This window comes from Myotis nattereri (assembly GCF_964212035.1).
Source record: "Myotis nattereri genome assembly, chromosome: 8".
NCBI classification, from domain to species: domain Eukaryota; kingdom Metazoa; phylum Chordata; class Mammalia; order Chiroptera; family Vespertilionidae; genus Myotis; species Myotis nattereri.
In genome coordinates this window covers 43,680,221-43,694,196 of record NC_138083.1, presented here as the reverse complement: position 1 = coordinate 43,694,196, position 13,976 = coordinate 43,680,221, and the positions used below count along the sequence as shown (strand labels likewise).

The following is a 13,976-nucleotide window of genomic DNA, read 5'->3' as shown; positions in this document are numbered from 1 at the left end:
TTGGTTTGAATAAGTAAAGTTGCCAAGTTATGTGTGGATTTAATTTACAAAGCCTTCAGTTATGGAGGTAGAATGGCTGCCTTAAAAATTTTCCAATTTTTCTATAACATCTCTCTTTCTCTCTCTCTCTCTCTCTCTCTCTCTCTCTCTCTCTCCCTTTTTCGTTTTTTATCTGCACGTTCTCACATAGCTGGTGTTCATTTGCATGTCTTCTTTGGAGGAGTGTCTGTATTCAAGTTCCTTTGTCCATTTATAAATTGGTTTATTTGTGTGTGTGTTTGCTATTAAGTTGTAAGAGACTCTTACATATTCTGGATATTAACCTCTGATGAGATACATGGTTTGCAAATATTTTCTCCCATTCTGTAGGCTGCCTTTTCACTAGGTTGATTGTTTCCTAGTGAAGAAGCTTTTTAGGTTGATATAATTCCCTTTGTTTATTGTTGCTTTTGTTGCCTCTGATTTTGGTGTAAAATCCAAGTCATTGCCAAAATCACTGTGAAGAAATTGTTGCCCAATGGGTGTAAAGTTTCAGTTATGAAAAATGAGTTAGTCCTAGAGACCTGCTGTAGAGCATGGTGCCTATAGTTAACACGGTATTGTGCCTGTAATAGTTATTGCCACAAAACAAATGAAAAAGAATACAAGGAAATTTTTGGACGTGATGACTATGCTTACTACCTTGATTGTGATGATGGTATCATGAATATATGCATATGTACAAACTCATTAAAATGTATACAATACATATGTGCAAATTTGGTGTATCAATTATACTCAGTAAAGCTTTAAAAATGGAGTGTTGTCTAGTTATATAAACTTTCTAGGTTTAGAGTTAATATAGTTTACATTAATGCTCTATGGCTTTTAACTATTGTAAATGAAAATAAAACTTTTCCAGCTATAATAAAAGAAACTTTATGATGGAAACATATCAGACATTAGTGCATAAGAAATAAACCCCTTCTTGAACCTTTGATAAATTGTAGCTACCTATACATTCTTCCATCCATAGCACAGTCTCCTGTATTCTCAAATATTCTGTGTTTCTGGCATTTTAAATTGAAGCATTACTGCCTGAGTTCTTAATTCAAAGAAATTTAGAGGGAAAATAAATTCAATATCCTGGTCACAAAGCAGGGTATCTATTTCAGAAACACACACACACACACACACACACACACACACACACACACACCTCTCTTTTAAGCAGGAATAAACCTGGGTGCCTCAAGGTGGCTTGTTCTGATATCAAAGAACGTCCTCTAGGGACCCAGTTGTTTTCCTTGAAACTTAAAAAGGGAAATTTATTCTCTCACATCCTGCCGGCTTCCCGATCCCACAGCTTCTGCAGCTGACTCAGAGCTGCCTGCAGTTTGTATCCCTGAACATCACCAGCATCTGTCTTCCACGGGACTTGGATTGGTCAAACGAAAGCAGAGGAGGAGCCACTCTGAACATTTTTTTTCCCCTCCACACACCATAAAATCAGCAGCAGCTACTAACACTCAGAGCAATGCTGGTGGGAGCCTCTGAGAGGCAGCTGATGTGGGCATGTGCACACACCCTGTCTCCCATTGGCACCGCAGCTCCTAGGAGAATCATTTTGAAAAGACCTGAATGCCTAGGACTATAGTTAAACTGAAAGTGAGAACCAAAAAACAAAAAAACAAAAAGCAAACAGCAGACTCTTTTGACTGAGAATAAGCACTTTGAAGCCAAAGATTTTAAAGGGACAGGGATAGGGATGAGAGCAGTACCTGAAAGAGGCTAAAACTTCCATTTCAAGCTGTAGAGCATGTGACAGTTCTTCACAACGGGCGTGCCACTTTCAGCCTCATAACGGACAGAAAAAGACCTGCAGAAAATCCCTGAGGCCGCCTGACCCAGGAGCTGAAGCAGTTGAGAGGGGATTTTAATCCACTGACCCAGGATGAATTCCACTCACCACCACAGAATGCACGCCTCTCTCCACTTCCGGAACCTCAGCACCCACAGGCTGCACAGCAACGCCAGCGAGCCCCTGGGGAAAAACTACTCCGACGGAGGGTGCCACCAGCAACTTTACGTCTCTCCTGAGGTGTTTGTGACTCTGGGCGCCATCAGCTTGTTGGAGAATGTCCTGGTGATTGTGGCCATCGCCAAGAACAAGAACCTGCATTCCCCCATGTACTTTTTCATCTGCAGCCTGGCTGTGGCTGATATGCTGGTGAGCGTCTCGAACGGATCCGAAACGATTGCCATCATCCTGCTGAACGGCACAGACACGGGTGCGCAGAGGTTCACCATGAACATTGACAATGTCATTGACTCGGTCATCTGTAGCTCCTTGCTCGCATCCATTTGCAGCCTGCTTGCCATCGCAGTGGACAGGTACTTTACTATCTTTTATGCTCTCCAGTACCATAACATCATGACGGTTAAGCGGGTGGGGATCATCCTGAGCTGTATCTGGGCAGCCTGCACGGTGGCGGGCATTCTGTTCATCATTTACTCAGACAGCAGCGTGGTCATCATCTGCCTCATCAGCGTGTTCCTCACCATGCTGGCTCTCATGGCCTCCCTCTATGTCCACATGTTCCTCATGGCCAGGCTTCACATGAAGAGGATCGCTGTCCTCCCGGGCACCGGCACCATGCGCCAAGGTGCCAACATGAAGGGGGCGATCACCTTGACCATATTGATTGGGGTCTTTGTTGTCTGCTGGGCGCCATTCTTCCTCCACTTAATATTCTACATCTCTTGTCCCCAGAATCCATACTGTGTGTGCTTCATGTCTCACTTTAACTTATATCTCATACTGCTCATGTGTAATTCCATCATTGACCCTCTCATTTATGCACTCCGGAGCCAAGAGCTGAGGAATACCTTCAAGGAGATCGTCTGTTGCTACCCTGTCGGAAGTCTTTGTGACTTGTCTAGCAGATATTAAATGGGGACAGAGGAGATGCTAAAAACATGCATAGACTTTTTCATTCTTACAGAACCTGAGCAGTGTGCTTCAGTGACATCTTCTTCTGTGGAGGGCATTGGTTGAGAATATCTATTGTATAAATTTAAGTTTATGATTTGGGGTATGCAAAAAGGCCCCGTCTCTGTATTTTTAATGTCATGTTGCTCTTTGGCTGTGCAATGTTTGCATGAAAACACCTTTGACTGTGCAATGTTAATCCATATTATAGGTCGTAGACACTGTGGATTTACAGAAAAGAAAAAAAATGTTCTTATTAAAAGCTTAACAATATCTCTTTCTTGTAACTTATAAAGATGTGACACTTTGCTTGTTGTAGTAACAGCCTCATTTAATGTATTCTTATCAATGGTTTCTTATATTACACTGGATATACAACAATGTAATGTAGAGATTTGAGTCTCACATTTAAGGAGGCAATATTAAAGAACAGATGCTTACTCATTAAAAAAGTCAGCTGAAATTTCAAGTCATTTAGTAAAACATGTTCATTTTCCCTGTACACAGTAGAAATGAAGTTCCAATTGACAGTAAAACAGCTATTGAAAAAAAAAGTGAATTTTTGAGTCAGAAAACTGTGTTTCTCAAAGACAGGGAGATTAATCTCTCAAGGAAATAGTTTGCTATTCCACTCAGGCACTTCCATCTGGGCTGGGAAGTGGGGGGAGAAAGCAGCTATGGGGATCACAGTGTTCTGGAAAACCTGAATTTACAGGTCAAGCTAAACTTCCTGATACCAACCTATTTCCACTCATCATTACATATAATAAGGTCTTTCTGCCCCTTTAATCAGAAACTCATTGTCTGCTGAAGTGTCCGGAAAAGGTGGTGCTGCCCCGAGAGCTGGCTTCTGATCTCTAAAAAAACACGGCTAGCATTGAGTTCTTTCACTTTTACATGGAAGTGACTTGGTGTTTACTTATTACAGGAGTACAATTACTCATCAAGGATTTTAACTTTAAAGCCAAATCCATAGGACAAGTATTTTCAGGAAATATTTGTGAATATCTAAAGTAAGGGGACCACTGATGCTGACACATTTTGAGCAGGAAGTAAGACACTTAACCCCAGAGGACAATACAACATACTAGTAAGTTAACCTTCCACAACCACACGGTGCAGAGTAAATACTTGTTTTGCTTCAAAATAATTGCAGAGATTTGGCTATTGAGCCATACAATCTGTACTTTCCAATTTGTGTGTACTTGAAAAGAAAGAGAAAGAAAATATATTAGGCTGGGAATTAGCAGTAAACTATCTTTTGATTTAATTTATAGTCTCTTCAAATGCTCAGAGGCAGAGATAACATACCAAGGTACTTCTTAATTCAAATCTAAATGGTTTACATATTAACAAGTCTCAAGAAATACTTTCACCATTCACATGGAAAACTTTACTTAAACAGAATGGTGACATTCAAGTTTATAAATGAAAGGTGTTATTGAAGCTTGTTTCACTGCAATTCCATTATTTTGACACAAAAATAAGTGTGAGGATTTTTAACACAGTCTGACATAACAGTCAAAACCCAAAGCTGTAGCCAGACACAGACAGTGTTGTCTTTGCTACTCTTCCTGTCCATTCTCTTTTTATTATTTATCTTTATTGTTGAAAGTATTGCAGGTGCCCCCTCTCCTCCCCCATTGACTCCCTCTGCCCCACACCCATGATTGTGAGAAATCTCAGGAGCTAGAAATATGAAAAACGAAGCTACAAGCATGCCCCACCCTCTGTAGTGGCTGCCCTTGCAGTGTATTTATTTCTCCTTCAAGTGTCATCTCAGGTGCTGCTCGGTCCACTTAGAGGCAGCACACTTGTCCCACTGGAAGGAAATTGTTCACATCCACCCCCCACTACCCCGTCCTGTCCCACCAGCTGGGTCCCCTGTATGCCCAGGACATAATATTAGGCTTCGGTTTCTTCAAGAGCTAACACTATGTCTTACTCATTTTCCTGCTCTCCCAATATTCCTCTATTATGTTATTTCTTTCTCCAAGAAAACCAAGATTGTACCAAAAGAGCATGTCATTATCACCCAAAGCCCACAATTTAGATTAGAGTTACCTTCTGGTGTTATGTTGTATATGTGTGTGGACAAAGGTATTTTGACATGTACACACCATTATACTATCATTCAGAATAGTGTCACTTCCTTAAAAATCCTCCATGCTCTGCCTACTTATCCCTCCTTCCCCCCAACCCCTGACAACCATGCTTCCTTTCACCACCTCCATTCCTTTTCCAGAATGTCACACAGTCACAATCAGGCAATATATAACCATCTCAGATTGGACTCCTTTACTTGGTAACATGCATTTAAGATTCCTCCATGTCTTCTCATAATTTGGTAGTTTATTTCTTTTTAGTGCTTGTTTAGTGCTTATTTTACTCTATGGATGTAACAGTTAATTTATCTATTCACCTACTGAAAAATATCTTGGCTGTTTCCAAATTTTGGCAATTATGAATAAAACTGCTGTAAACCTTCTTGTGTGAATATACATTTTCAACTCATACCCAAGCACAAGAATTAATACACACACACACACACACTAGTGGCCTGGTGCATGAAATTCATGCACATTAAAAGGGAATTAATTAGAGGAAATATTTTAATATTGCTATTTGCCCTTTCTCTATAATAGAAGTGTCAGATGAAAGAAAATTAGCAAAATATATATGAAAACCTTCCTCCTATCAGAGACTGGGGTATGCCATGGGACCCAGAGTCAAGTCTGGGTCCACCCACGTGCACCTCGAAATCACATGAGACTCAGACCTGGCTGGCCCCACCCCCATTGGAAGAGATCCAGACCTGGCCGACCCCACCCCCGTCAAGCCCTGATGGGCAGGGGGCACAGCCTCAGGTCCCCCGGCCCGGCGCTGGGCAGGACCGCAGCCTCAGGGCCCCCATCAAGCCCTGCCGGGTGGGGGGCACAGCCTCAGGTTCCCTGGCCCAACACCAGGGCAGGGGGTGCGGCCTGAGGTCCCCTGGCCCAGCGCCAGGAAGGGGGGGCGCATCCTGAAGTCCCCTGTCAAGCCTTTCCAGGAAGGGGGGGTGCAGCCTCACGTCCCCCAGCCTGGGGCAGGAGATACAGCCTGTGGTCCCCCATCAAGCTCTGCTGGGGGGGGAGCACAGCCTGAGGTCCCCTGTCAAGCCCTGCCAGGTGTGTGTGTGGGGGTGCGGTCTCACGTCCCCCAGCCTGGGGTGGGGGAGGCAGCCTGTGGTTCCCCATCAAGCTCTGCTGGGGGGGGGGCACAGCCTGAGGTCCCCCTTCAGGCCCCACTGGGCAGAGGGCACAGCCTCAGGTCCCCCACCCCGGCCCGGTGCCATGTAGCCTCAGGTCCCTGCGGATCGCTGGTTATGGCTCATTATGAGAACCCCACCTCCACTGTGGATGCAGCCATCTTGTGTTACAGGAACCCTGCCTCCGCTGTGGGTGCAGCCATCTTTTGATGGTGTGGCGGAGTGAGGGTCAATTTGCATATTACCTCTTTATTACATAGGATTTTTATTTATTTCAGGAAGAGGAAGGGAGAAGGAGAGAGGGATAGAAACATCAGTGATGAGAGAGAATCACTGATGGGCTGCTTCCTGAATGCGCTCTACTGGAGATTAAGCCCACAACCTGGGCATGTGCCCTGGTGGGGAATCAAACCTTACCTCCTGATTTTATGTTCAACCACTGAGCAATACTGGCCAGGCAGCAATTAACTTTTTAAAACTTCATTATAAATACTGTGATGAATGTATCTACACTTTAATATTTCAATAAGAGTGGTTAATTAGTATTTAAATTACACTGGTCAGGAACATACACTCCAGATGTGGCTGATAAGCAGCATCAGATATCTTTATTAAAAATCTCACCAGAAAGTTCAATGAATAATTATAAGGTATATTAGAAATAATTTTTCATTGGTGAAATAAGTGATTGTTCAAGACTTGTTAACTTAAAAATTGTATAGCAATCACCATAACTTGCATGAACAAGGGGCAAGCTTTGTGCCCACTTAGCAGCTAGCCTAACACTTAGACTCTATGCCCAAAACTCCAAATAGTCCCACGGGTCCCTTGTCTGCTCTGAAAAAGTCTCTGTTCAATGGACACAGACACTAGGAGGGTGAGGGCATGAGTGGGGGGGGGGGTGGGGGGACAATGGGGGGATGACACATATGTAATACCTTAATCAATTAAAAAAAAGATATAACAGAAAAAATAAAGCATCAAAAAGGGAATATATATATATATATATATATATATATATATATATGGCAAAGAAAAAAATTAAAAATCCCAATAAATTTGATTTTTAAAATTTAAAAAATAATTATAAATTCAACATCTTTCAAATGCAAAAAAAAAAAAAAATGCACCAGTAAAACAATGCCAAGATGTTATAGAGGGAACAATTGTGAAACAAACAAAACACTCTTGAATTCAACATATGAATTTTAAAAATTAAAATAAATGTTTAAAAAACTTTCTATGGAGGAATTTAGTAAAAATCTCCTCCCCAAAGCCAAAGACAAAGAAATGGAAATATAAGGAAAAAAGCTAATATTATATAAATAATTCAAGCAATTAATTTCCTGAACAATAGGAGCTCCAAAAAGAGGGTGGGGGTGGGGAATATGAAGAGATATAATTATCTGGGAATAATAAGAGTAAGGGTTCCAGAGCTTGAGGACATGTGGATACAAGTGAAATAAAAAGCCAGCCAAATCCCAAAATAATGAATGAGAAAAGACTTATTCCAAGTATTTTTATAATTGCGAAACTTCAGAAAACGGATGCAGAGAAAATTCTGGCCTGGCTCTGCTTTGTTTTCCCCTGGACCTTCAGTGTTTGTGTCATAGCCTGTGGCCCAGAGACGCTCACTGTGCACCTGAGGAGTGCATGCCTGCATGGTGCATACAGGAACCATGCAGATAGCTGGAGTCCTGACCACAGGGTATCCCTTTGCTCCTGAATTAGGTCAGTGTATTAGGACTTATACTTCAAGTTGCTACTTACTGAACTTTATTTTTCCTTTGAACATGGTTTATTCTCTTAACATAGTCTATTTTGCATGTGTGTAATCTTATTCAAATAAAACATTACTGCTTTTGTTATTATTTTTTAAAAAGTCTCTGTTGCCAAAACTAAATATTTTTAAATTACTAAAAAAAAGTCTTTAAGAATTTTTGAATAACATTTAAGTGTTAACTTCCATTTTATGTTACAAGGAATACATAAAACAGAATATTTAGTGTGATGCCAACCATTTAAAGAAATTATCACTAATCTACTTATATTCCTTCTACACAGTACTTTCCATAAATTATGAACAACCAGTAGTCATTATCCCCAGGTGAGAATATCAAGGGACATGTTTACATTATGGTGTTTATTATATAATTACTAGAGGCCCGGTGCACGAAATTCATGCGGGGGCGTGGTGGAGCGGTGGGGGTGGGGAGAGTATCCCTCAGCCTGGCCTGCACCCTCTCACAGTCTAGAACCAGTGGCTCCTAACTGCTCGCCTGTCTGCCTGATCACCCCCAACTACCTCTGCCTCTGCCTCTGCCTCGAAAGCCGCGGCTTCATCAGGAAGGTCATCCGGAAGGACATCCAGAATGACACTCGGAAGGTTGTTTGGTTGTCTGGTCTAATTAGCATATTACATTTTTATTATTATAGATACTACAATTAATATATATTAATTTTTATAAAGCACACATAAACATTACAACAGAAAGATGGTTGATGGAAATGCAATTACCAAATTACCGATGATTTGTGGAAAAAGAGTAAATGTTAAAGAACTTAATTTTGAATGAGAGCAGCTCTCGAATATCATCTCATCTGACCCTCCAAGCAGACTCAGAGAGACTGCCTTCTGCCACAAGGCAGCATCACAGCTCCCCCTCCAGGCTCCCTTGTACCGAATTTCAAAAGCCTTCCTCTGTAGACAAGTACAACTTCCCAGGTCAGAGAGACCTAGTACTGAATCCTAGTAACATCACTTCTTAGCTGTGAGATTTTGTTAAAGTTAGTTTCCTCACTGTTAAATGTACGTAATAATACCTCTCTGATGGGAATCTTAAAAGAATAAAAAGCAATTATCAGATTAAGGATATATAGTTCCACAAATATATAAGCACTCAAAAATGGTTGTATTACTATTTTTAAAAATATAAAGTAAATTAATAAACCCAGTATGAATGAAGACTTACTAGTTTTGCTCTTGTTTAGACTCTCAGCATCATCAGCAAACATATGTAGGCCTTAGGCTTATTTCTTTATCTATTCTTAAATCACATTTAATAATTTTCTTGAATTGGACCTTTTTTTGTAAAAATGGGTATATTTAAACATAGTAGGTACACAGACATACCTGTAATTCAAAAAGAATAATTTATCACCAATAATGCTAATTGTTTTAAATTTTACAGTGCCACATTTAATATCAAAAGGACTAATTAGAAAGATACTGTGCCAAACATGAAATAATCAATTAGCCCATTTCTTCAAATATTGATAGTCATTAAACTTTATGCCATAAGTTTAAGTGTTAGTATATCTTTTGTTGTTGTTGTTGTTAACCCTCACAGGAGGATATTTTTCCATTGATTTTTAGAGAGAGTGGAAGGGAGAGGGTGAGATAGAGAGAAACATCAATGTGAGAGAGACACATCAATTGGTTGACTCCTGCATGTACCTGACCAGGGCCAGGAAACCTGCAACCAAGGTATGTGCCCTTAACCAGAATCAAACCTGGGACCTTTAGATCTGTAGGCCAACGCTCTATCCACTGAGCCAAACTGGCTAGGGTAGTGTTAGTACATTTTGATGCTCAGTTATTAGTCCATCACATATTGAACAAAGTGATGTGCATAAAAATAGAAGGAGGATAGTATTTGCACTAAGGGAATATTGACCTCAAATCCCAGATGATTTACCAGCTCTCAAACTTCAGACACGTTACTTAATTTTCCTAAGCATATAAGGTGTAACCTCTGAAATGAAGATAACAAAATCCATCATCTCATCATGTGGTTAATGATAAATATGAATTATGTAAAATTAGATCATTGATATAAGGAATCTAGTAGAGTACTTGTCACTGAGGTATCTATTATTGTAATAATCAATGAAATTGCACACAAAAGGTAATCAGAGCTGAAACCCCAGAAGAGGTTAAATGATGATACCGACTTGGATATCCAAATCGTTTCAATGACTTCAGTAATGTTCTAATTCTTGTGTTGAATAATGGGTTTAATATATGTTTTAATATTATCCTTCATAGCTTAGAAATACATGACATTCTTTTGTAGCTATTCAATATTATATGAAAATTAAATAAATATACATTTATTGTGTAATGTGTTTAGTGAGAAGGGAACATGTAAAACTATGTTTGCACAGAATAAATAAAGGATTTTTAACAGTTTAATGCTGCCATCTTTGTGGGGTGGAGAAGAAGAGATTTTATCTATGACAGTCATGGTTAAATTTGGCCTTGGGTTAATGAAATGAATATGACAGTTTGCAATTATTAACAGTTTTCACTGCCTTGAGATACCTGGAAGTCCCACACATATAGAGCCAAGTGGAAAATTTCAGCAACTCAGTCAGTGAACTATTCAATGAGGTTTTATATGGGGGTCAGCTGCAATGAAGCTAGTATGGTTTGATTTCTAAACTTAGCATTTTAAACAGTGTGAAATATTTCACCCTTAAATTCAAACCACCACTGAATAAAACTAAAAAGTGAAACTGTGACAATACATTTATTCATACTTCCATTTGAGAAAAAAATCTCACACTAAAATTTTATTTGCAAAATGTTTAACTTCTGATTTGAAATGTGTTTTGTTTGTAATATGAAAGTTTCAAAATGGCCCCACTGAAAACAAGGCATACAGGTTTTATATAAATCTCACAATATCCTGGAGATTTCACTTAAAATAACACGGGATATCCATATGCTTATTTTTTAATTTTTTCATTCAATTAGAAATTAAGAAGCCTTTACAATAATTCTCTTTGTAATTTTATTTCTATAAATGACTTACAAAAGTTGAAATTTGTGCTCTGGGTGTAATTTTCACCTGTTAGTTACATAGCTGTTAGCTACTTACTATCAACATTGGAAAGAAAATCTATATTTTCACCTCTGCCTGACCTCTACTCTTCCTCTCTCAGACATCACATCTCTACCTTTGCCACATCAATGTCCTATTTTCAACTAAAATTTAGTGTGCCTCCAATGTTAACACAAATTTGTTGACACAAATCTGACTCCTTGTTTTTACTCTCTTTGTTTTCATCATTTCATCATTCTCCCTGGAACAGAAACTCAGAACTTCAGTCACTTCGTACTTCCACCCCAAAATTAAGTGAAATTAGTGAGATTTTGAACTAAGATTGGGTGCATAAAGCCTAACACAAATGTCTGTGCTCTTTTGTATGGACAATGGAGAGATCAGAACCAAAAACTGACTCCTATGAATGCATAACTCTTGCTGGACAAAATAGGAAGACAAAGACAATTGATTTACTTGTGTTTGGTGGAATTTTTTGAGCAACCTACTTAAAAACCAGGCACAGAGAAGTCTGGGTTATATGTATAAAGTTGATAGTTAGGAGCATGTATACTTATAGTGGAAGAGAAAGAAGAGTAGTGACTCAGCATGTTTGCAACTTTTTTCTCCCATTGTCTTCTGATCTCACTCTTGTGACACTTTCAATCCCATCACTGCAGTAAAACTGCTCTTTTTTTTTTTATTGCTTAAAGTATTACAAAGGGTATTACATATGTGTCCTTTTTTTCCCCCCACCCTTGACAGTCCCTTAGCCTCCCCTATCCCCCAGCGTCCCATTTCCATTGGTTATGCTTATATGCATGCATACAAGTCCTTTGGTTGATCTCTTTTTCTTTTTCTTCTTCTTTTTTTTTATTGCTTAAAGTATTACAAAGGGTATTACATATGTGTCTTCCCCCCCCGCCCCCGCCCTTGACTATCCCCTGGCCTCCCCCACCCCCCAGCATCCCATGTCCATTGGTTATGCATATATGCATGCATACAAGTCCTTCGGTTGGTCTCTTATACCCCTCCCTCCTGCCCCCCAACTTTCCCCGGCCTTCCCGCTGCATTTTGACAATTTGTTCGAGGAAGCTCTGCCTCTGTATCAATTACTGTTCAAAAGTTTATAATGGTCTCTATTATCCATGAATGAGTGAGATCATGTGGTATTTTTCCTTCATTGACTGGCTTATTTCACTTAGCATAATGCTCTCCAGTTCCATCCCTGCCGTTGCAAATGGTAAGAGTTCCTTCCTTTTTACAGCAGCATAGTATTCCATCGTGTAGATGTACCACAGTTTTCTAATCCATTCATCTACTGATGGGCACTTAGGCTGTTTCCAGAGCTTATAGCTAAAACTGCTCTTGATCATCAGCCTGTGGGTCGAAGAGTCCTGGGTTCAATTCCGGTCAAGGACATGTACTATGGTTTCAGGCGCCACCCCAGCCAGGGCCCTGGTCAGGGTGTATGCAGGAGGCAACTAATTGATGTGTTTCTCTCACATTGATGTTTCTCTCTATCTTTCCCTCCCTCTTCCACTCTCTCTAAAAAATCAATGGAAAAATATCCCCGGGTAAGGATTATTACAACCCGCTCTTGGTAATGCAACCGAGATACTTCCCACTACTGAAACCAGTGATCAGTTTTGTTCTTATATTTGGACCAACCAAATTTTAACCTGGTCACTTCCTCTTGCTTGCTGTATTTGGCTCACAAGACACCAAATACCTAGGCTTTCCTTCTACCTCAAAAGTATCTCCTTACTCTCCTCTGCAGACCCCTCTCCTCCTCCCAACACTTAAATGCTGGATCCCCCATAGCTCAGTGCTTTGCACTGTTCCATCCTCTTCTCTATCTACACTCCCTCCTTTGGTGATTTCAACCTGTCTCAAAGCACTAAACACTATTGTCACTATCCTGAAGACTACAAAATGTATATCTTATTTTAGATCACTTCAACTATTTTCTAAACATTTAAAAGAAACTCTGTCTTAGTTCAGGCAGCTATAACAAATTACCATAAATTGGGTAGTTTAAACAACAAACATTGATTTCTCACAGTTCTGGAGGCTGGGAGGTCCAAGATCAAGGTGCCAGCCAGTTCAGTTCCTGGGGAGAGCCCTCTTGCTGGTGACAGAGGCTGCTTTCACAGGAAGAAAAGGGCTGGCCCTCTTCCTCTTTTGATGACAGGGATCCCATCTTGGGAGCTCCATCAGCATGACCTAATGACCTCCCAAAGCCCCCATCTTCAAACACCACCACACTAGGGCTTCCACATATACATTGCAAGGGGTCACAGCAGTTCAGCCCATAGCAAATCCTAAATTTACAAGTCTATTCTGAACCTTTAGTTTTATTTCACCCATAAATTCTCTTCTCGCTGCTTTGCCTACATCAGATGATGACAACTGAATCCTTCGTATTGATCAGATCAAAATCTCTGGAGTCACCCCTAATTCCTCTTTGTCTTACACTCCATTTTGGATCCACAAGGATATATTGTTAAAATATTTTTTTATTAAAATATTTCCAGTGTCTCTTTCTTTTGGCACCTAGAATGGAGCTTTTCTATAAGAAGAGCTCAATACATATTTAATGATTGAAGAAAAAAGGAATATGCAAAGAATAGAAGGAAAAAGGCTAAGACTGGATGCCTTATTCACAGTAGTTTATAAGAGATTCATGATCAAATAGGCCATAAAGTCATGATCACAGAAGTATTAGAAAAACTAGAAAGGATAATATGAATGAAGCCAAGGGAGGAGTGGATTTTAAGTGAGTTGTCAATCATTTCAGTAAAGAAAGAACTGAAAGATGTTCAGGAAATTTCCAACTAGAAATGTAACAGATTTCATTTGAATGCAATTGCAAAGATGACTCTGGTTTTGATGAAATGATGAAAATCAGGAAACAGGAGAGGAAGAGCCA

At 39.9% G+C, this 13,976-nt stretch overlaps 1 protein-coding gene across 1 annotated transcript; it reads left to right on the top strand.

The window, feature by feature from the left end:
* Window positions 1-1,737: 1,737 nt before the first annotated feature.
* Window positions 1,738-3,231, top strand: MC4R (melanocortin 4 receptor). The gene has a single exon (XM_081096450.1). It carries the CDS (start codon window positions 1,934-1,936, stop codon window positions 2,930-2,932), a length of 999 nt encoding a protein of 332 aa, XP_080952576.1. The 5' UTR covers window positions 1,738-1,933; the 3' UTR covers window positions 2,933-3,231.
* Window positions 3,232-13,976: the final 10,745 nt, after the last annotated feature.